General features: G+C 41.7%; 1 protein-coding gene across 1 annotated transcript; it reads left to right on the forward strand.

Moving 5' to 3' along the window:
- The first annotated feature begins 1,698 nt into the window (after nucleotides 1–1,698).
- LOC121361040 (protein fem-1 homolog C-like) lies at nucleotides 1,699–6,773 on the forward strand. Its single transcript, XM_041481343.1, has 5 exons — nucleotides 1,699–1,703; nucleotides 2,086–2,264; nucleotides 2,358–2,821; nucleotides 3,551–3,620; nucleotides 5,464–6,773. Exons 1-5 carry the CDS (start codon nucleotides 1,699–1,701, stop codon nucleotides 6,771–6,773), a joined length of 2,028 nt encoding a protein of 675 aa, XP_041337277.1.
- The last annotated feature ends 16,581 nt before the right edge of the window (nucleotides 6,774–23,354 follow it).

A 23,354-nucleotide genomic window follows, 5' to 3' on the forward strand; every position in this document is an offset into this window, starting at 1 on the left:
GCTACAAAGAACAAGAATAGAATAGAATGCATAACAAAATCTTGTGACTGCTCACAGCCTTGGCACAGGTGGCTGTGATTGGTCATCTATTGAAAACAATCCACATGGACCAATGGAAGATGCACCTGTTGCATTCCACAGCAGCAGATAGTTATCGTTTACATTTCTCTCCTGATGCTCCTCAGCTTCTCAGGAGGGGAAAAATCCCAGCAAAGGATTTTTCATAATATCATGGCTACAACAACTTAAAATATGTATATAAATATTTTGAAATTTAAATGTTTAATTTGCCCAGCTAACACAGCATTCTGACATGTATTGGTAAAAACACTTGTAGTTCTGAATCTTTTTCATCCCAGGCCATGTCTAGAGTGGCATTGGAATTGGCAGCCTCCAAAAGACCTTTCTAGTGTTTCAGAGCTCTGCTGTGAGTGAGGTAGCATGGACTTGAATATACCCTAAACTGGCTACAGTAACTGGTGGCTTAGCCACACCCAGATGGATATGGTTTTGGCTTTATCAGTAAGTGTTTCAGAAGTGTAGATGGCCTGAGGAGCCAGTCAGTATTTGCTTCTGGGTTGACAGCTATAGAAAATTTTTTACTAGTCTTTTTCCAGCACAGCAAGATGACTTTTATAATGTGTCTGTATATTGGCAAGCTAGTTATGTGTATTTGTCTGCTTTTGCTCTCTTTTCATCTTAGGAATTTAAAGATCTCATGCTTGTCAGTCTGGAGGTATGAACAGTTTTGCATAATTTAAAAAAAAAAGGAATTTTAGTTAATAAACTGCAGTTGACATACCAAACTTTTAATACACCTAAATTTGGAAAAAAATATATATTCCTGTGATCGGAGAATTTGTTGGTCTCTGTAGAAACTGTAGTGTGACCAGACCCATGTGTTGATCAAGCTCCTGTCACTGATTTAATTCTCCATTAGTGACAAAGATTGCCTAGGGTATTTGAGACTGAAAATCACTTCCTATTAAGACCTGATTTTAGTTTCATGAGTATTGATCTAACAGATAATTTTGGGTGCTGCTTTGTGTGGAGTGTCTTCCTCAGCTTTTCAGTTTATTTTGATGCCCTGTTTAGCTTTTAAGACAAATCACAGGCACACTTTAGGGACAAAATTGAGTTTTACTGGCTAAATACTCTAATGTAAAAGGTAAACTGCACATTCTACAGATAACAGCCTGGAGGAGGAGGGGAGTACATTAGGAAAATGTACTAAGGTAAGTCTAAGCTAAGTTTTTGAAATTAGGAGACTGTATACCTACAAAATGCACTTTTCCTAAACATCAGCTGAAGATTTCAGCCCTATTGATTTCTTTCCCTACCTACTTCAGTTCTGTTTATACATCTAAAAATCCAGAGAAAAGGCTACTGCAAATAAGTGTATTGTTGTCATAGAAAAAAGCCTGCCAAAAATGCAAATGAGAAAGTTTATGAAACTTTCTCTCTGAACTATTTAAAAGCCAAATCAGATGACTATGAATGTACAGAATCCTTGGAAAAGGGTTCTCTGATTTGAGGATGTGGAAACTTGCTGATGATACAACAGATATTGATGATCTGGTAGCCAGTTAACCAGAATTTGCAAGGCTAGTGGTGTAAGACTGGCGCATCGAACAGAGACTTCTTCTCGTAGAAAACATCTGCACTATGCCACCCCAAGAATTTCATTGTCTTACCCCAATGCGGTGAGTTTGAAATTTTAGTTCCTTCCTCCTTTTACTCTCTGGTGTTGGGAAGAGACTGTGTTAAGATGGAAACAACGCTCACTCATGCAGAACAAGAAGTTCACCTCCACATTAAAAAGTCTTTTCTTCAAGAAGATTTTGGTTTTTCAGAGGGGGAGTTAAAGTGTTTTGTACACTGGTTATTTAAGCATTTTCCTTATATTTTGCGGAACGTAGTCCTAACCAATGACTTTGTGGAAGTAGTTTGGGAAAAATGAAGACTTGAGGAAGAACTCCATAAAGAATTCTATCCTTTTTTTAATATGATGATGATATGCGTTCAGAATCTTGAGGAACAGTTAAAAAATAGTGAACCCCAGCTGAAAATTTTGCCTTCTCCAAGTTCTCCCGTCTGTACTCCTGCTGCCCAGGTTTGCTGTCACTGCATGGCCACGGCCGCGTGGTCGCATACACGTGCTCAAGATGGCGGAGACCGCATGGTAGGAACCACGGAGTCTCCCCTTCCGCCCTTTGGTCCCCACGCCTCCTCCCACAGCTTCCACAGTCCCGGGAGTCAGGGAGGTTTGCTTATATAAAGCTGCACCAGTATTGGCAATATAAAGCTGCACCAGTTTCTTACAACGAAGGGGGAAGAAACTCCACGTGTGTTTGCAGTGCTGGAAAGGACAGTAAACAAAAGAACGGACGTGTTTACCTCGGTTGCTATAGCACCACGAAACACGGTGCGGGTGGTGAGAGCCGTCCCCGCTCGCATCGAACAGCTGCCCCCACGGAAAACCCGCGGCCGAGCCCAGGTCGCGGCAGCCGGCAGTACCGGGGCTGAGGGCAGGCGGGCGAGACCGGCAGGAGGGCAGCCCTGCCGGGAGATGGCTCAGAACCGCAGTCCTGGCAGCGAAACCGCCACCCCCCGCCCACCCGCGGGGCCCGCGCCACCGCCGCTGCTCTGGAAGCCCCGCGCCGGCAGCGCCCGCGGGCATCCGCCGAGAGAGACCCCCGAGAAAAAGCCAGGTCTCAGCGCGGCCGCCAGCACCGGGAGCAGGACGAACCCCGCACAGCAGCGCACCAACCTCAACACCAACAACACGTCCAGCACCAGCAACACAAACCCACTGGCAAAGGTAAAAAAGTCCTTGCCATGAACGTTTTGGGGACAGTGAAATAGTTCAATGTAAAAACCAGATATGGCTTCATAACCCGGAATGATAACAAAGAAGATGTGTTTGTTCATCAGACTGCTATAAAAAAGAATAATCCCAAGAAATACCTCCACAGTCTAGGAGATGGAGAAATTGTGTAGTTTAATATAATACAAGGAAGAAAATGCCCCCAAGCAGCCAATGTGACAGGACCTGGTGGAGTTCCAGGGCAAGGTAGTAAATATGCACCAAACTGCAAACCTGTGAAATATTACCCACGTCATAGAAGTCCTCCACACACCTACCAAAGAAATAGAACCCAAAACCAACAACCATCAAGCCCCAGCAATAGCCTAAAAGCAAGAAGAGTACAGAACACCAATGAGCTGTCCTGCATTCAAAAGCCCATGTCGATAATGAAAGAACCTTCCCGTCCGATAAGTCCCACTTCTTCTAATACCCTTCCCAAATTCCTGTGGCCTCCCTGCCCCCCTCCCACTTTCCCCTTTGCCTTTCCATTGTCCTATTACCCCTTTTTTATGTTCCCACAAATTCCTCCCACCTTTTCCCCCTTTCCATGGCCTCCCTCCACTAATCCCTTCCCCCAAAGTTCCTTCGTGATACCAGAAGGAGGGTGATTGGGAGGGAAAGAAAGGAAAGTTTCCTTAAAGTAACCATCTTTTTCTTAAAGTAAATGATTTCTATTTGGAGTTTCCAGCAGACACACCACCACCTACACTATCTCGTACAGAGCCAATTACAGCCAACAACACTGCCTCAGGTAGAAGAGAACCAGTCCCTGCTGAAGGAACCTTCTCCTGACTCAGTTTCCTGATAAACCGTGCTAAGAAAACCCTGCATCCCTCCTGCCAGCTCTAAGACACTCCAGGAAATCTGTTGGGACATTGAGAACTCAGAATTGTTTGCATTTTGAAAAATTGTCTTATCGGTGCTTTTGATTGTTTTTGTAATTTTGTGTTGATTCAGTTGATGCTTCAGAGAAGCTTTCTTAATAATATAAAAAACGGGGAATTGTGGAGACTCTGGGGGGGCATCCCTGGTCTAAGGAGACACAAGAAGCTTCCCTCAAAAAGCTATTAGACCCCATTGGCTCCTTCCCCTGTTCCTACGTCTGTTCCTATGTTCCTGAGCCACTCCCTCCCTATTCCCTGATTGGCCCTCACCTTTGTACTGCCCTGAGACCAGGGTCAGGCCTCTGTAGAGAGAAAGCTTAGTCTCTCGGTGTGTCTGGGACCTGATAATCTCACCACGCAGCTGAATAAAACATCTGTGGATATTATGTAAAGGTCCTTTTTGCTTCCTTACCCTGGACTATGCTAGCAGCAATTCAGACTGCTACATAAGACATTTTAATTGGGGAGTGGGAGGGTGGGATTCTTACATGGGTGTGCTGTTAATTATTTTCATGTTAATGTAGTGGGAGGTTGAAAAGTTGGTATGCCTGAATCTGTAGTATATATTAAAAAGAAGCTAGGTTTAAATTGTGTAGTTATAAAAGCAATAAAACCCCCAAGAAGCTTTATTATGTTGGGGAGGACAGAGAAAGTTCTCGTTTGTCCATCTTCCTGTCTCCCCCAGTGAACTACTCATGTACGGTCTTAAGCAAAACTTTCTCCTACTTGAAGCATAGTAGTTTGGTATTTAATTGTGGTGTCCAATGATTTCTTTTTAGTTTGCTACAAATGTTTTGCAGTCAGTTGCCATTACTGCTTGCTGGAAATTTCACCACATAGTATGAGTGCCACCTGAATGCCTTTAGCATGTTCTCTTCATAAGAAATAATCTTATTGTAAATGATAAGACTTATAAGACAAATGGCTGCATGTTGTGTGTTGAAGGCACTGTTTGGGTTTGGGGGCTTGGGGTTTTTTTTTTAACTTTTGGGAATCCTGAGCAGAGGAGGGGTTTATGTGGGACTTCAGAATAAAGACCTAATAAAGTACTAGAAATAGTTTGTCTGTGTATATACATAGGCTTGACGAAATAAGTCGGTCCCTCAGAATATTCTGGCAGTCTCTGAGGCCCCAGCTGATATGAAGGGCCTGTTGTGATGAGTTGTATTTGCCTTTATGTACAATTATTACCTTGGAACACTTTAATTAAAGGCTTTGGATGAAAGAGAGAGGAAGAGGTACAGTATAGCAGTGAGCAAGGCCAGTGTTGAGTTAGCACAGCTTTAATTTTTATACAGATATTATTTTTCTTTTTTTATTATGGATAGAGATAGGGATGAAGGAAATTTGACAAGGGAAGAAGGGAAAATATAACCACGTAAGGTGGCAAGCTTAGGTTTCTGTTTTATACTTGAAAGCAGATATAAAATTTCTCATGTGGTAGAGAATTCTGGTTTAAGTTTTGAATAATGAGACATGTCCTTAAAATCTGTTTAATTCTTTTGGGTAATAATGTCAAGCATTTTGGTTTGTATAACTGTGGTAGCCATGATGTTTTAATCAGATCTTGAACGTTTTTAACTTGTCATTTAAGCCTTTCATAGTTTGTAGATGTCAAAACTTTTCTTTTTCTTTTTTACCTATTAATGGAGTGATATCTGGACTATAATTTAATTATAATTTATGTAATTGTTTTTCCTCTTTTTCTAGGAAACACTGCATTACATGACTGTGCAGAATCTGGAAGTTTGGAGATCATGAAGATGCTTCTCAAGTATTGTGCTAAAATGGAAAAGGATGGTTATGGAATGACTCCCCTTCTGTCAGCCAGTGTGACAGGCCACACAAATATTGTGGACTTCCTGACCCAACATGAACAGACTAGTAAGATAGAATGTATAAATGCTCTGGAACTTCTAGGAGCAACATTTGTGGACAAAAAGAGAGATCTGCTTGGTGCTTTGAAATACTGGAAGCGAGCTATGGAAATGAGATACAATGATAGGATTAGTATCCTGAACAGACCTGTACCACAAACACTAATTATGGCCTATGATTATGCTAAAGAAGTAAACAGCTTAGAAGAGCTAGAAAATCTTATTGCGGATCCTGATGAGATGAGAATGCAAGCACTATTAATTAGAGAACGTATTCTTGGTCCTTCTCACCCAGATACATCCTACTATATTAGGTACAGAGGTGCTGTCTATGCAGACTCTGGAAACTTTAAACGATGCATCAACTTATGGAAATATGCTTTGGACATGCAGCAGAGCAATCTAGATCCACTGAGCCCTATGACAGCCAGCAGTTTACTATCATTTGCTGAACTCTTCTCCTTCATGCTGCAGGACAAGGCAAAAGGCCTGCTAGGCACTACTGTCACATTTGATGATCTAATGGGTATACTATGCAAAAGTGTTCTCGAAATAGAGCGGGCCATGAAACAAATCCAGTGTCCTCCTGATCCAATACAGCTAAACAAAGCACTTTCTATCATTTTGCATTTAATTTGCTTGTTGGAAAAAGTACCTTGTACCTCAGAACAGGAGCATTTTAAGAAACAGACTATATATAAGTTTCTTAAGCTTCAGCCTAGAGGGAAGAATAACTTCAGTCCACTTCACCTTGCTGTTGACAAGAATACTACATATGTGGGTCGCTACCCAATTTGTAAATTCCCCTCTCTACAAGTTACTGCTATCCTGGTGGAATGTGGTGCTAATATAAATGTCAGAGACTCTGATAACAACAGTCCTTTACATATTGCTGCACTGAACAACCATCCGGGCATCATGAATTTTCTTATCAAGTCAGGTTCACACTTTGATGCCACAAACTTGCATAAACAAACTGCTAGCGATCTACTGGATGAGAAAAAAATAGCAAAAAACTTAATCCATCCTATAAATCATACTACATTGCAATGTCTTGCTGCTCGTGTTATAGTGAATCATAACATATGCTATGCAGGGCATATCCCTGAAAAGCTGGAGAAATTTGTTTTGTTTCATAGATAATAGTGTGCAGGCACAGAGAGCTGTTGTTGAAGCATGACTTGGTGACAATGTTTTTCTTGTGCACTGTTGCAATATATCAGTATTCCTTTAGTTTGCTCCATCTTGCTCTCATTTTCTAAAGCGATGTTAGAATTGCATCTGCAGAGTTGGTTAACCAATATTTGAATATGCCATACATTATATTTTGTGGATTATTTAGAAATATAGTGCTATATTTAGACTCATATAATTGTTTGCCATAGGTTTGTCTATTCTGGTCCTTTTTTCCTGTCAGGTGTTTAGGACTGAGTTGAATATTTTCCACTGATTTCTTTTTACTACAACATTTGTGTGGATTTTTTACAGTTGGAGGGTCATCTTTTTTTGGTTTTGCTTGAGCATTTCTACTTTTACTCTGTTCTTTTTCTATGGACTTAACATTTGCAACTACCATAAGTGCTTTTTATCTTCTCTATGCACTGACTTGAATGTAACTGTTTGTGATGAACAATTCTATGCAGCAGTTGGACAATTTCAACTTAAATGCCCATTTTGATTTGCAGTTTTGTTTGGAGCTCTTTTTGAGCATGCTGCCTTCATAGCATTTTGGACCTACATATTACCTTTCTGAACTGGGGTTTAACTTTTTTATTCTAGCTGTAACTGATGTTGCTTTCCTGCTGATCCTCTGGAAGTCAGTGCTAAGTTTGGGAGAAAAAAATAACTCTTGTTTTCATGTTAATCCACTTGAACTTTTAATCTGATAATTGTTTTCTCACATCATGCAGTTAGGGAAAGAGTACTCATCATGTACAACTGACAGCTTCCCTTTTGCACTAATGTCTTGCTTGTGTTGGTTATGTGACTAGATATAAAGCTTGTTCAAAGTTGAACCAGAAACTTAATTATACATTTAATCTATTTCTCATTAGAGTGTATGCCATAGTTTAAATTTACAAATCAACTTCTTTAGCTACAAAAGAAACAAAAGCACATTGGTGGTGTGATGCTTATCAGTCCAGAAATATAGGCATCACCAGTATCATTATAACATAGTAAATGGCTGTATGGCAGAGTAATAGAAATTCTATAGCAATGTCTCCTTAATTTTAAATATCTTTATAAATGCATGATTTTTCTATCTCTTATTATGTCAGCTGTACTTAAGAAAAAGCAGTTTGTTGTGTGAATATATAATTCCTAATTAAACTTACCTATTTTTATAATATTTGCATAATAGCTTAACTTTTACAACAGAAAGGGCTCTTTTGACTCGATAAGAATTATTAAAAAATTCATAAAGGAGAGTGAGATTCAGGTATTTAATATAATTCAGCACTTTACTGTTGATCAGTAGTAGAATTTATTATGGCACATTAGCCCTGCAAATGTCTAAGTGAAATTAATTTGTGTTGAGTAGAATATAGTTTACTTGCAAATTTAGTATTCCAGCATATTGAATATTGTTGACTTGGTGTTTCATTTCAGTGATGGGCAGTAAATAGGTTTCTTGCTCCAGAAATTCAACAAATTAATTTAGGTTTTTATTGGTGATAGAGGTATTTAAAAGCCAAATTAAGTAGATAAAAAGAAAAATTATTTAGGAGAGTTTTTAAAAATTTAATGTTGGAGTATTTTTCTTTTGTGATTTAAGTTGCCAAAGAATGTCTTGAGAGTATAAAAGAGTATACGTAAAAAGTTCATCCTTGCTTCTTGGCTGTTTTGTGTTTTCTCTTAGTATTCAGTGTGGAGCCAACAAGTTTAGCCATTCTTGGGGAGAATAGTGTAATACTTTTAAATAAAGATATGTTGAAAGTAATGCTGTTTGTATATTGCCACTTTTAAACTCTTATTTTGAAATCACTTTCTTGTGTTTGTTCCATGGTATACCTATACTGTATGAAATTCTGTGTATAAGAAAATCCTATTTGTTTCTCTTGCAAATCTGCAGCAGTAAACTTGTATTAAATTGGCTGATTTTTTTTTCTGATTTGTAATGATTAAACTACATTGCACCCAAGTTGTCAACCCATAAAGATATTGAGAATGTTGAGGAAAAAAATGTATGCTTTGTAGGAGTGAAATATAGATATAAAAATTTATTAAATAATTTGCAGGTATATATTTTTAAAGACAAGGATAGTGATAGCCCATTGCTTGTTGAAACATCTGAAATTAGTTGGTTTTTTAAAAAATAAATACTCAAAGCATTCTTCCTGGGCTTCCACTGAAATACTTCAGCCAGGAAGATGAAAATTATTGTGATTAAAAAGAAAAAATGAAAAAGCTGTTATTGTCAAATTCTAAAATCATATTCCTATTTTTATATTGCTTATGTCAGTAACAAGATTCCAGCTGTTTGTAGTATCTCTGAGGTTCTGATTGTTAAGCACATGGTAGAAAGCACATTTTAAAATGCAAGGCAAGAGTGTGGTTATTTTTCTCATGCATACTCTGCAACAGTCCTTGGATAGGAGGTATTTTTATATATTACCTAAATACCAAAAAATCTCTTTTAACAATTCTTTTGAAACTGGTTGAAATTAAACTCTTTTCACTTTTATAAAACAGTATCTTATAGAAGGAATGGAATGCTATAGCAAAATTCTTACTGAGGTATTAAAAAAGAATAAAAACCTTAATAGAAAAGACATGCCTCTTCTCAGTTTTACATCAACTGCAAGTTAGTAGTGGCAGGATATGACTACTCTGGAAATAGCTTCTTTGTGCTTTGAATTATAGAGTAGAATGCCTTTTATACTCTCAAATATTGACAAATGTGAGTACAATGACTTAACACTAATTTCTGTGTTCTGTGACTACAATTAAGTGGTATTTAATGTTTCAAAGTAACTGAGGAATGTGATGGAAATGGGCTAGACTTAAATATAGTTTATTTTACATTGTTTAAATATTTTTGCTATGAGGATGAAAGTAACTGTTGAACCCTCAGTAAGCAGAATGAAAAGTTATTGTTCATTTGGTTTTAACTAACTCTTTGTGTTCCATTGTATCACAGACTTCCTGTGCAGAGAAATTCCATGTGATTGAAAAAAAAAAAAAAGGAATAACAAATATATTTCTATACTCTTACTCTTTTTTGGCTCTAAATGCAGATTGCATTAAAAATATGCTCTGGATAACACCTGTCTGAGTCCATATATCTGTTTTCTTCAGGGTTACTGTAATACTGGTTGCTGAACCTCTTTTTCAGTTGACTATGAATAGTTAAATGTGAATGTTGCAGATTTAGGCTTTGATCTTCTTGTTCATTATTATATCTTAAGCATACTATTGTGTTTCATTCTCTTACTATGCTCCAACCAAACCTTTGAATTCTGGTGATGGGCAGTAGTAAGGAAAAGGCTTAAACTAGAGAATACAAGAGACACTTTCACAGTTTTTCTAGAAAATGTATTTGGGCATGCTATTAGCTCTGTCAAAACATAGTTGTGTTTGTTTATAGCATAAATAAAACTAGCAAGATCTTGTAATAAATAAGCAATAGACACTTTTCCAAGAAAGTTGCACAATTTTATTTAATAGCTTTTCAAGTCTCTTACCTATTGCTTCCATTATGTAAAAAGAGAAAAAAATACTTCCAGGATGAGAGAATTATGTTAAGATTCTTATTAAAGAGGTCTTAAAAAGTCTTCTGTAGAACATTAGCATCAGATTTTTGAGATTGTTATAGTTATGCACAGTAGTCATACTTAAAAGGCAGTGTACACTTAATTTCAGAGTTTATTTAGGTTGATTCTTAACTGGTAACAAACAGCATCAAACTGAGGCACTGGATGAGGAAAACTGGTCCAGAGCTTTCACGGCAAAATAATTGCTACATAGATGACTTACAGAATCAAGTATAGATTCCCTTAATTAGGAATTAAAGAATTAAAATTACATCATTATTCATCTCTCTGTAGTTGCAGATGATGATAGATGTTTAGTCTATAAGTGTCTGATCATCTATCTAAACTATGCCTATGTAAAATCTGTTTTTTTCTGAATTTTCCAACTCTCTCCGATTCTCTTTGTGCAGAAGTGCTGCTCCAGCTGTAATGACTTATAGAATTGTGTAGGTTGGAAAAGATCATCCAGTCCAACTGTTAATCTAGCACTGTGAAGTCTATCACTAAACCATGTTCCTAAGTGCCACATCAACACATCTTTTGAATACCTCTAGGGATGGTCACTCAACCATGTCCCTGTGCAGCCTGTTAAATGCTTGACAGCTCTTTCAGTGAAAGCATTTTTCCTAATATCCAATCTAAACCTCCCCTGGCACAAGTTAAGACCATTTCCTCTTGTCCTGCTGTTTGTTACTAGGGAGAAGAGACCAACACCCATCTCACTACAACCTTGTTTAAAGTAGTTGTAGAGAGTGGTAAGGTCTCCCCTCAGCCCTTCCTTTTCTCCAGACTAAAAGCCTCCAGCTCTCTCAGCTGCTTCTCATAAGACTTGTGCCCAAAAGTGAACATGAGATTTGAGGTGTGGTGTCACCAGTGCCGAGTACAGGGAAAGAATCACTGCCCTGGTCCTGCTGGTCACACTATTTCTGACACAAGCCAGGATGCCATTGGCCTTCTTGGCCATCTGGGCACCCTGCTAGCTCATGTTCAGATGGCTGTCAACCAACACCTCCAGGTCCTTTTCCAATGGGCAGCTTTCCAGCCACTCTGCTCCCAGCCTGTAGCACTGCATGGGGTTGTTGTGATCCAAGTGCAGGACCTGGCACCTTGCCTTATTGAACCTTGTACCCTTGATGTCAGCCCATCGATCCAGCCTGTCCAGATCCCTCTGAAGAGCCTTCAAAAAAATTATATTTTTCTCTCTGCCAAGGAAGAAATTGACTTCATTTGCCTTCACCCCCACTGAACTCAGCTGTCCACTCTGCCTATCCAATCTGCCCTTGCATTGCACTTTGTATTGGTTTGAGATAATTTAAAGGAGAACACTGGAATGAGTTGCCTCCCTTTATAGGTTCAACCAATCCCTTTCCACCAATAAGGAATGAATATGAGTAGATATAAGAGAAAAAAATAACAGTTTACGATTAAGTGGAGCAGCAACAGGCAAAAAATAACAGCAAATAACTACTTGATACAAAATTGCTAAATCTTGTGGACTCCTCAGAACAGAGACCCAAAAATGCCGGTGACAGCCCCCCACCCCAAAATGGCACTCCGCAGCTGAGCATGTGGTTTGAAGGACAAAGGGAAAGGTGGTGTCAGTCTTCCCCCCGCCTCCCCACTGCTCTGGTTATCTCCCCGACAGCTGGCACTCCAACTAATATTCTTCAGATCAAGGGCTAGAACTCGTGGAGGGACTTCACCTTCCTTGTGGCAGGAAACAACAGGACAGGCAAGGCAAGGCGGCTGGGCTGGGGCAACTCATGGTCTTCTCTTCTTGGCCAGGCGCCATTGGAGAGTTGGAGCATATCAAATTCAGGGCGACCCCAACGTCTGGGACTGATTGGCATCTGACTCCATGATTCAGAAGGCTGAACAATTGCTTGCCCCACTTGGTGGCAACAGGCAGGAGCCTGTGGAATTGACCCCAAGGCACCCTTTCTGAGACAAGAAAAAAAGCACAAAAAGAGAACCCAAAAAGATAAAGCCTTTGCCAAGCAAAGACCAAATAGTGAGTAAAGCAAAATACCACATGTCAAAGACCCGGAAATTGCCTGTGACAGACAATTTTAAAAGTGCCCATGATAACACCCCCTCCCCACAAGGTTCTTGTTTGTAGGGTCTAAAGATACAGTAACAGTTTTTTGGTGCAGATGGATATGGAACACAATAACATTAATCACCCCAGGACATTTCCACCCCTTATTCCACATCATCGAATTGTGCCCAAAATAATATATTTCAACTGTAAACACATATATCTATACATACAACTATATACAAATACAATTATTTCAGTAGTCTCTGACTACCCCCTAGGATATGGATTGAGTTAATTTGCTCCGTGACTGATAAAACAAGGAGCAGTCCATTCTCATTGTCCATGATAATTACAACATGTAGTGGCAGTAACATTCAGGAAACAGTGGTACATAGGCATTCCAACATTGCAGCCTGTTCTCACCCAAAATCAAATCCCCCTGAGGTACCCAACATGTTTCCCCGTCCCTCTGCATTACCTACCAAGGGTAACCAGGTCCTTGAGCAAAAACAATCCCATGGATGAGTTTTCCTTTGCTCAAGGCAGAATTAATCCAAACAGTCTTTGCTAACTGTCAGAACCCAGGACATCGCTCTGGGTGCCCTGGGTGGCTCAAAATCCTGGCAGGGGCTCAGAGACCCTGGCAGGAAGCCAAAGACATGTGGGATTTCGATCTTAACCCATGGAGCAAATTACCAACTTTATATGAAGAATTACAAGTCACAAAAGTTTAAGTAGTATAAAAATAGTTGTCACTGGCTGAAAAGTGGAATTTTGAAGATTTTTACTATAGGGCCGTTCAATGTTATGTTACCCAAAATGTTTTATGAAAAGAGAATTAGAAGGAGAAGACAGTAAGACAGAAAAGATATATAAAGGCACATATAGCTACCAACTCCTGGGTTCCAGAGTGGATTCCAAGAGGAGGCAGGGTCAGGCACATGGTCACCTCGTGGTCACCCTTTTAAATCTCAGGGCCTCCGTGGCCCTTCCCCCAGGTGGGACTTCTAGTCACTTGGCCACTCAAGAACTGGGTTAGGCTAGACTGGGGCAGCCTCTGGTGTGCTGTGATTGACAAGATACTTTGGGGCTGAAGTGCTCCAGCTCTGGGCTAGGGAGTGGGGCAATTCACTGCCTCACCTGGGCAAGGCCTGACCTGCCCCTCCTACCACACACACATAGGCATTCCAAAATGTCTCGAGATATCAATCTTTTCCAGTCTCTGACACTCAGTCACGAGCCCATCAGTATGTCACATCTCTTCCCTGATGACCTAAGGCATCAAGGGCCCACCTAGCTAGAAACAACTCACCCTTGTGTTGCCAATCCAAATCTACCTGTGACACCTTAGACAGCCCAATCCATCTGTTCATTGTTGTGGTGCTTCTCATTAGCCCAACTCTTGGGCACATGGGCATCCACATGATGGACTTTCACTGTCATCATCTCTACCCAGGTAGCAATGTCTTGCCACTCTTTGGCAGCCCAAATCGGTTTTCCTCTATGCTGCCAATTGGCCTTTTTCTACCTTCCCAGCTACCCCCACAGAGCATTTACTACCATCCATGAGTCAGTGTAGAGGTAGATTGTTGGCCACTTCTCTCACTCGGCTATGTCCAAAGCCAGCTGGACAGCTTTCAACTCTGACTAGATCCAGCTTGTCCTTCGGTGGCTTCTATGACTCGACACATAGGGATCCATATGGCTGCTTTCCATTTCCTACTGGTTCCTACGATATGGCAGGATCTGTCGGTGAAGAGAGCGTATCGCCTCTCACTCTCTGGTAGGTGGTTATATTGTGGAGCCTCCTCAGCACGTCACCTGTTCTTCTTCCTCTTCCAATGATAATCCAAAACTCTCAGCTTCAGGCCAGTTTGTGATGACTTCCAAGATCCCAGAGTGATTTGGATTTCCTATTTGAGTTTGCCATGCAATGAGGGCAATACACTTGCTCCAGGTAGTGTCAGTAGCATGATGTGTTACAGGGACTTTTCCTTTAAACATCCAGCCCAGCACTGGTAGTTGGGGTGCCAGAAGAAGCTATTCTTCAGTGCCAATCACTTCTGAGGCTGATGCCAAATGATTTTTGCCATTTTCCTTTTATATATTCTCTGTATTCTTCACACATATATTTGTAGCCTATTATTGCATTAATAGCTAGTCCCAGTACTTTCCCCTACCTTTTCCCTAGGCAGAAAGACAAAACATATTCCAGAGCTCCAAGCCCTGGGGGGTACAAGGCCCCTATCCTATCTTGGTTCTTTCTGGGAACCAAGGCTGAAAAACAGCTCTTCAAGACACATTTTCATAAAAAAAGTTTAGTTTCCATCTGAGGGGGGAGGATTTAGAGAGGGTTGAACTGGAGGAAATTACCTTACCTCTTATGTCTCTAATTGGTGATTTTTGTCAAATATGCTAATATTTGCTAATTTGCTAAACTTATAAAACTGTATTCACCCCATATGGGGGTGGGCATTTTGTGGACATTTTCCATATCTGCCCCTGAAGGCCTCTAATAAAGACCAGCCTTTATATTACATCCTATAGTAATATTATCTTGAAAGTGTGTTGTTTTATTTCTAGGTTCTTTAAGGCATCAGGCAGATCAAACCCATTTATAGGCTGCTATGATCTCTTTCTCAGTTGGGGTGTAGCTGGCCTCAGATCCTCTGTATGCCTGACTCCATTGTCCTTGAATCTCCCCAGACACCTTCTACCAGAGGTTCCAGGATGGAACATTCTTTCCATCTGTGGTATAGAGCACATTCTTCACATCCTGTCATGTCCTGACTGGCCCAAGGGCTACTACCGGGGCAATCTCCTGTTTGATCTGCTCAAAGGCTTGCTGTTGTTCGGGGCCCCACTTGAAATCACTTTTCTTTTGTGTCACAAGGTAGAGAGGACCTACAGTCTGGCTGTACTCCGGGATGTGCATCCTCCAAAAACCCACAACACCTAGGAAAGCCTGTGTTTCCTTCTTGCTGGTCAGTGGGGACATAGCAGCTATCTTACTGATCACCTCTGTTGGAATTTGTGTCCATCTTTTCACTTCACCCCTAGGAACTGAATTTACTGGGCAGACCCTTTGACCTTATTTTGTTTAATGGCAAAACCCACTTTCAGGAGAATCTGGATTATTTTCTCCCCTTTCTCAAAAGCCTTCTCTGCCATGTTCCCCCATACAATGATGCTGTCAGTGTACTCTAGGTGTTCTGGAGCCTCATCCTTTTCCAGTGCAGTCTAAATCAGTCCATAGCAGATGGTAGGACTGTGCTTCCACCCCTTGGAGCAGTCGGTTCCAGGTGTACCGCACGCCCCTCTGATACCAAAAAGGTTAATCCAGTTTCTAGTGTGTCTGTGTACTTTTAGCAAAGAAACAGGGTATGCAGGATCTGCTTTCTCAGCAAGGACAGAAGGACGATAAGGGGAAGACATCTGGCTTAGGAATGCAGATATAGCCAAAACAAGACTTATAAAAATAACCCTGAAAAACTGAATCTGGGAATCTGGGGGGGGGGGGGGTCTTATGGTTATGAGCATGTATAATATGCATGTGGTGACTTTCTATAAGCAATGCACTTGGAGTAGTTGGTGTGCATGCAAGGTGGAGCTATCCCCTGTGCAACCAGGCCTATAATAAATAATGCACTTAATGCTACATTGGTGGTAAGGAGTTTTATTTGACCACTTTTTGATGAATATTGGTGACACATTCAGGTGAAAGCAAACTGTGGCCTGCACTCTGCTGCTAAAGGAATGGAGAAAAATGTGTTAGCAATGTTGATGGTGGCACCACTTTGCTGCCTTGGACTCCAGTTTGTACTGAAGTTCCAGCATGTCTGGCACAGCAGCACTCAGTGATGGCATGTCTTCATTCAGGCCATGATAGTCCACTGTTAGTCTCCATATTCCATTAGACTAATGCACAGGCCATACAGGACAATTGAAGGATAAGCAAGTCTTACTGACAACTCCCTGGTTCTCCAGTTCACAGATCATCTTCTGAGTGGCAATCATGGAGTCTCGGTTGGTGCGTTATTGCCAACGATGTACTGTTGTGGTGGTGATTGGTACCTGTTGTTCTTCCACCCTCAGGAGTCCTACTGCAGAAGGGTCCTCTGAGAGACCAGGCAAGGTGTTTAATTGTCTAATGCCTTCTGTCTCCACAGCAGCTATCCCAAAAGCCCGCTGTAGAGATTGAAAACACGGACCCTGGTCTGAGTCAACAGAATCACTTTATTAAGCACACGAGTATTTATATGTTTTTTCTGTGTACAAGTTTAGGATCAAACTATGCAGCCAGTGAGTAGGAGAGGGAGCAGCACGCAAACAGAGAAGATGTTTCTTGCTCTTATCAAAAAATATTCACAAGTCCCACACAGCCTTTTCACAAAGCATTATCACATAGGTATTTATGGCTGGAGATGATCCTTTGGTATGCGCTTTCCCATAGGAAAAGGGCTGCTGTTAAGGTTGAGCAGGCCGAGCAGGCCAAGCAGCTGCCACTTCTACAGCCCACCAATGACCTTTTGGGTCATTGAAATAGCCACTCCTGAGGCAATCTATGCCAAGGACACACAGGCCATCTTGAACAGTCAGAATTGGATGTTTCCTGCACTCCTTCCCAGTCAAGCTCACCTCAGCTTCACACAGAGTCAACTGCTGCAACCCCTCTGTCACCCCAGCAATGGAAACAGGTTGTCCCCACATGTCCCAATGGTATTAAGGTATATTGTGCACCTGTGTCAACCACAGCTTGTATTTTTGTGGTTCTGTGTACCAGGCCATTGGATCCACGCAGTTCAATATATCCGATTTCCCCCGGCCTCTACCTGGCTAGAGACAGGGCCTCTAGTTCTGGCTATTGTTTCCTCCCTGGGCATAGATTCTGGAGATCCCTTCAAGGGGATGAGACATATCATCCTCCCTTCTGTTATACCTAGCAGCTGGGTCACAGGAAACTGGAGCTACATTCATTCTGATGGAACTTCCCCTGTTAGTAGTTTTCACTTTTAGCTTATGCATCCATGCTGCCAGGACAGAAGTGGGTTTTCCATCACATCTTCTCACATCTTCCTCACGCTCACACAGGAAGAACCACAGGTCAGCTCATGGGGTATACCCCCACTCCCTAGCTGGGGGATATCAGGCTTCTGATAACAGGGCTCATGTCTTTACCAACAAGACTTCAAGAAGGCCCTCTTTAAGCTCCTTGCTGAGTTTCTGATGGGTCTCTCCAATCCTGTCTTCCAATTTCTGCATACACACCATCAGGTCTGTTTCCATAGCCAAGATTTGGGTTCGCGTCAGAGTGTGGACAGTGTCTTCATATGTCCAGAGCCTTCTTGTCATAGCACCCACTGTCTCGTTTCCCTCATTCCACTGCAGCGCCACTTCAGTATGGGCATATGCTTGAGTCCCAAGTCGTGCAAGTTTGAGCCACATCACTATAGTACATTTTACCAGGTCTGGTCTCTTAGTGATTTAGTTGTCATTTCAGAAATGGATCTCTATCATGGCTAGCTCCTGTAAGCATTGGATTCCTTGCTCTGTGGTCTTCCAAGGGCCTTGCTGTAGCTGGAGATCTTCTGGGCAAAGGTATCTCTCCTTCACACTTGTGTCCAGAGGCTGAGGGGCTCTGGCCTCCTCATGATCCCTGGTCAATACCCACATTGTGCGACAGATATCCCAAGTGCTTTGCTTCAGTACTGTCCAAAATTGTACCATCACCTGCAGTGTCCCAGACTCAGATCAACCAGCTCAATACAGACTTGTCAGGTCATTGAGTAAGGTTTTTTTCTCAGATTGCAGAGACTTCCTAAGGACAAAGACTCAGTGATTATTTCTGATTCTGGTTCTTCTGCCGGCTGTGAGGGTCCTGCCTCCCCATCATCATCCGCCAGGCAAATGGATTTGGTCTTATATTTTTTCCTCTGAACAGGAGCAACTGCTAATGGCTTAGGCTGCTCTTCTGGTTTTACTGCAGCCTGAGTGACCAGGGTGTCTGTTGATTTGTTCTCCTGCCCCTCTGACTGTAGCTGCTGTTGTATGGTATCAAGCAGCATGCGATAAGCATTAGCCAGGGCCCAGCACAGTGCAGTGAGCTGCCTTACTTTGGAGCTGTCATTGCAATTTTCTTTCAGATATTTTCCTACCTCAGCTGGGTTCTGAATTTGTTCAGGGGGGAAAACTCCAAACTGTTAGGGAAGAGTATTCCTTCAGGGCTTGATCTATATCATCCCACTGTAGCAGGACTTTCCCCTGCCACAGGAAATTTCATCTGTTCTGCCTATCAGCTGGTACAATAGCTCAAGGTATCTTCACCCTCACATGAATTTGCTAATTAGTAAAATAACTCAATCAGGACATCTTGTCTGGTAGTGAGTTATTTCAGTGCCATGGAGGTGACATTCCCAGATGACAATAAACATCTTGCCTTGAAATTGAGATAGTAGGAAGATAAGCTTGAATTTCTGACTGCCAGACACTTCACTTTACAAACTATAAAAGCTACACAAAACTTTCACAAAGCAGAAGTCTTCTGCAAATTCCCTGAAATGTGTGGGGTCTTTTCCCCAAAGTTGGGACACTGTTTTGTGATTACTCTCTCAGGGGTTGAGTGAAGGACTCTGTGTACACCATCATCAAATCAGTGATAAGTTACATTGACTTCTAATCCATACTATTTATTTGCTAGCTATAATATGTATATATATATAATATATATATAATAATATATATATAACCTTTATGTCATGCACTGTTTTATGTAATCTACTAATAGTTCTTTGTTTTATCCTGTGTAGTAAATAACTCTGTTAAAGTCTTTTGTCTGTTGCCTTCTGTCTATTCAATAAATAACTCATTTTATAATAGACCTGATCAGCCATTCTTAAGAACTTGCAAGCCAGAGTGGTTTAGGTGCAGGTCACCTGAATTTAAGCTGCTGCCAAAAATCTGAACCTAAGGCAGGGCTTGTCTAAAGCTCTCACTCAATCCATAACACCCATGCCACTCAGGATTTTCCACCACTGGGGCAGATGTTGCAGTAATAAAACAGATGGGACTCAGTTTCTTCATGCAGAAAGCCTATTTGTTATTCACAAAGCTCATATTTATAGGAAAATATCAGAAGGCACTATGTTAAACCTAATTGGCTAACAATACACTGACACTCAGTTTATTGGTCGATAAATGGCCAGGGTGTACATCTGTCAAATCTCTCTGGTTTTGGTTAGTTTACATATTTTGTTAACTGATTCCCATGGGACAGATTTCTTGTTTATTACAGGTGAAAACAGTTTTTTTACCAGAATAGCTTGTTGTGTTAACTGCTTTCATTCTTATGATTTTTCACATGGGAAGTTAGCTAGCTGCACTTAGAAGAAGTAACAGGCCAGCTGGTAATTTAGCAGAGCAAGTCCTGATTTTATAAGGCCTTTCTTTTATAATATCTCTACTTGTATGCAACAGGGTAGATCTCTGGACAACCTCTGGAAATCTCAGCCCTGATTCTAAACATGCTGTAGGCTGTATGAAGGAGAATTAACAGAATTAACAACAAAAATATGACATGTTTAACATCCAAAGGGAAATTAACATTCTCACAAGGTGACGTGCCAGACCAAAAGGGGAAGAAGGAGGTAAAAGCTTGAGAAAAATCATCCCCTACTTTTCCCCCATCAGGCTGGGTGGGATTATTAATAAACCTCCAGAAGAGGCAGCTGGACCAGGACAGGAAAACAGCAGAAAATACACATCCTAAATAACTCTCATTGCCTCTGATGTTATCTTTCCATAAATTATTTTCACAGAGTATATCAACACAGCAATCTTGGTTTGTGTCCCTTATGTAAAAAAGATATATGTCTCAGGAAGAATTGCCAATATATATATGGATAGGTAGATATGCCTAGGTGACAGAAAGCTATGATTAGAGCAGGCAGCATGGTGACTAGTGAGTTTTGTACCCAATACAAGGTCTTACGGACTGTCACAGAATGAGTGGGAGCTTCAGGCAAGCCCTGCCTTTAGCCTCAGAGTTTTGGGAACACCTTAAATTTCAGAAATCACTCTGACCTGCAAGTTCTAAGGATGGCAGATAAGGTCTATTTATAAAATAAATTAGTTATTGAAAAGATAGGAGAGATAACAGACAAAATGTCTTTATCGGAGTTACTTACTACACAGTTTAAAACAAAAATAACTACTAGTAGATTACATAAAACAGTGCACGGTATCAATGTACCTATAATAAAGCTAGCAAAAGAAATCATATAGATTAGGAGTCAAATGTAACTTACCACTGAAATGACAGTAGTGCACACAGCGTCCTTTCACTCAACCTCAGAGGAGTAACCATAAAGCAGGCGTCCCTGCTTTGGGGAGAAACCCCACACGTTTCCAGGGAATGTGCAGAAGATTTCCACTTTGTGAAATTTTGGAGTGGCTTTTATAGTTTGTAAAGTGAGGTGTCTCTCAGTCAAAAATACAGCTTATCTTTCCAGGTCTCACTTCAACAGTAAGATGTTTATTGTCATTTAAGAGTGTTACTCCCATGACACCAAAATACCTCACTACAAGGCAGCTTGTCCTGTTTATTTCACCAGTTAACAAGCAACAGATAAGCTCTTGTGAGGGGTGAGATGACCTGCTACATGGACAAAAATATAGTATTTCCACTTTCTCTCGTGTCCCCCTTAAGTTGGACATGAAATTTATCTTGGTTTGAGACAATTTAAAAGAGAACACTCTGGAATGAGTTGTGTTCCTTTATAGGTTCAACCAATCCCTTTCCACCAATAAGGAAAGAATACAAGTAGATATAAGTGAAGAAAATAACAGTTTTCTAACAAGCAGAACAGCAACAGGCAAAAAATAACAGTAAATAACTTCTAGATATAAAATTGCTAAATCTTGCTGTAGAGGGTTGACCCTGGCTGGACACCAGGCACCCACCAAAGCCACTCCCCTCCACAGATGGACAGGGGAGAGAAAATGCAATGAAGGTTTCATGGCTTGAGACAAGGACCGGGAGAGATCCCTCATCAAATACTGTCATGGGCAATATAGGCTCTAATTAGAGATATGAATTAAATTTATTTCTAACAAAATCAGAGCAAGATAATGAGAAGTAAAATATTCCCTTAAAGAACACCTTTTCCCCCCTCAACCCCTCCCTCCTTCCCACCGACAGTGCAGGGAGACGGGGCGAGGCATGGAGGTTTTGGTCAGTTTATCACCTGAGGTTTCTCTCACTGCTCAGGGGGAGGAGTCATTCCCCTGCTACACCGTGGGGTCCCTCCCACAGGAGACAATTCTCCATTAACTTCTCCGACGTGGCTCCGTTTCACAAGCAGCAGTCCTCCCAAAACTGCTGCAACGTGAGTCCATCCCACAGACAGCAGTACTCCTCAAACTGTTGTAGCATGGGTCACTCTTCCATGGGGTGCAGTCCTCCAAGGACAGGCTGCTCGAGCCTGGGAGCAGGGCCCCCTCTCTCCACGGGTCTCCCACAAGATCACAGCCTCCTCCAGGCATCCACCTGCTCTGGCATGGGCTCCTCTTCCATGGGCTGTGGGTAGATCTCTGCATCCGCAGTGGTCCTCCATGGGCTGCGGGGGGACAGCTGTTTCACCATGGTCCTCACCACAGGCTGCAGAGGAATCTCAGCTCTGGTGCCTGGAGCACCTCCTCCTTCTTTACTGACCTTGGTGTCTGCATGTTGACTCTCACATATTCTCACTCCGCTCTTCTCTGGCTGGAAAATTACAACTGCACCATCACTTTTGTTTTGATTTCTTCTTAAATATGTTATCACAGAGGTGTTACCACCCTATCTAATTGGCCCAGACTTGGTCAGCAGCATGTCCATCTTCAGAGCCATCTGTCAGACATGGTGGAAGCTTCTAGTAGCTTCTCACAGAAGCCACCTCTGTACCACCCCCCTCCCCTCCCCCCCACTACCAAAAACCAGGCTGTGCAAAACCAATACAAGACCTCACAGGAAAAGTGTTTCCTGATGTTCACATCAAACCTTCTTTGTTTCAGTTTGAGATGATTGCCTCTTATCCTGTCATTGGACACAACTGAAGAGAGCCTGACTCTGTCTTTACAGTGTCCCTTCAGGTATTTATATACATTAAGATGACTCCTGAGCCTTCTCTTCTCTAGACTAAAACAGTTCCAGATATCTCAGCCTTTCCTCACAAGGAGAGATGCTCTAGCCCCTTAATTATCTTTGTGGTCCTTTGTTGGTCTCTCTCCAGTATGTCCATGTCTCTCTTGCACATAACTGGACATAGGACTACAGGTGTGGCCTCACCGATGCAGAGTACAGGGGAAGGCTCACATACCCTGTGATCTGCCTGATCATGGACATTCAGAGCACTCCCACAAACACAGACAACAATCTGGCTGAGCAGGATGGAGGTCTGCAAGTGACAATATACACATACACATTTATTATGTTCAAAGTAGATCCCTCCAGTGTCTAGGCTCAGGCACTCAGACTGCCCAGTAGCTGGTCCTGGATCTCAGTCTCCCCTTCTACTGGCACCTGGCTGCACAAGCCCCTGAGGCCCCAGCCTCACTTCACACACAGCTGGCCAGGACCTCTAGTCCCATAGCTGAACCCATATCCATGGCCCATGCTCTTGCCCTTAGAAGACACACAGGTGCACTCATACCCAGAGCTGGTCCTAAAAGACCCACTAACCCCCTTGCTCCCAGGCTGCTTCGCTTTTTGCTTATTCATTGGCTAGTCTGGCTTGATCTTTATTAGTAATCGTGGTCACTCAGACGCACATACTTGCTTCAGTTGCCAGCACCAGTGACATGTGGGCCCTCTGATCTGTGGTCTGACTCCAGTTGGTGGCACTCAAACCTGCATATGTGAAGAAGCATGTTTCCTGGGCTGTCGGGGTCCAC

This window comes from Pyrgilauda ruficollis, unplaced genomic scaffold (genome assembly GCF_017590135.1).
Source record: "Pyrgilauda ruficollis isolate IOZ18807 unplaced genomic scaffold, ASM1759013v1 scaffold553, whole genome shotgun sequence".
In the NCBI taxonomy this organism is placed as follows: Eukaryota; Metazoa; Chordata; class Aves; order Passeriformes; family Passeridae; genus Pyrgilauda; species Pyrgilauda ruficollis.

Coding starts and splice junctions, on each gene's coding strand:
- LOC121361040 (XM_041481343.1), top strand. Junction 2,265..2,357: donor CAGTCCCGGGAGTCAGGGAG/GTTTGCTTATAT, acceptor GTGTGTTTGCAG/TGCTGGAAAGGACAGTAAAC. Junction 2,822..3,550: donor ACACAAACCCACTGGCAAAG/GTAAAAAAGTCC, acceptor TTCTATTTGGAG/TTTCCAGCAGACACACCACC.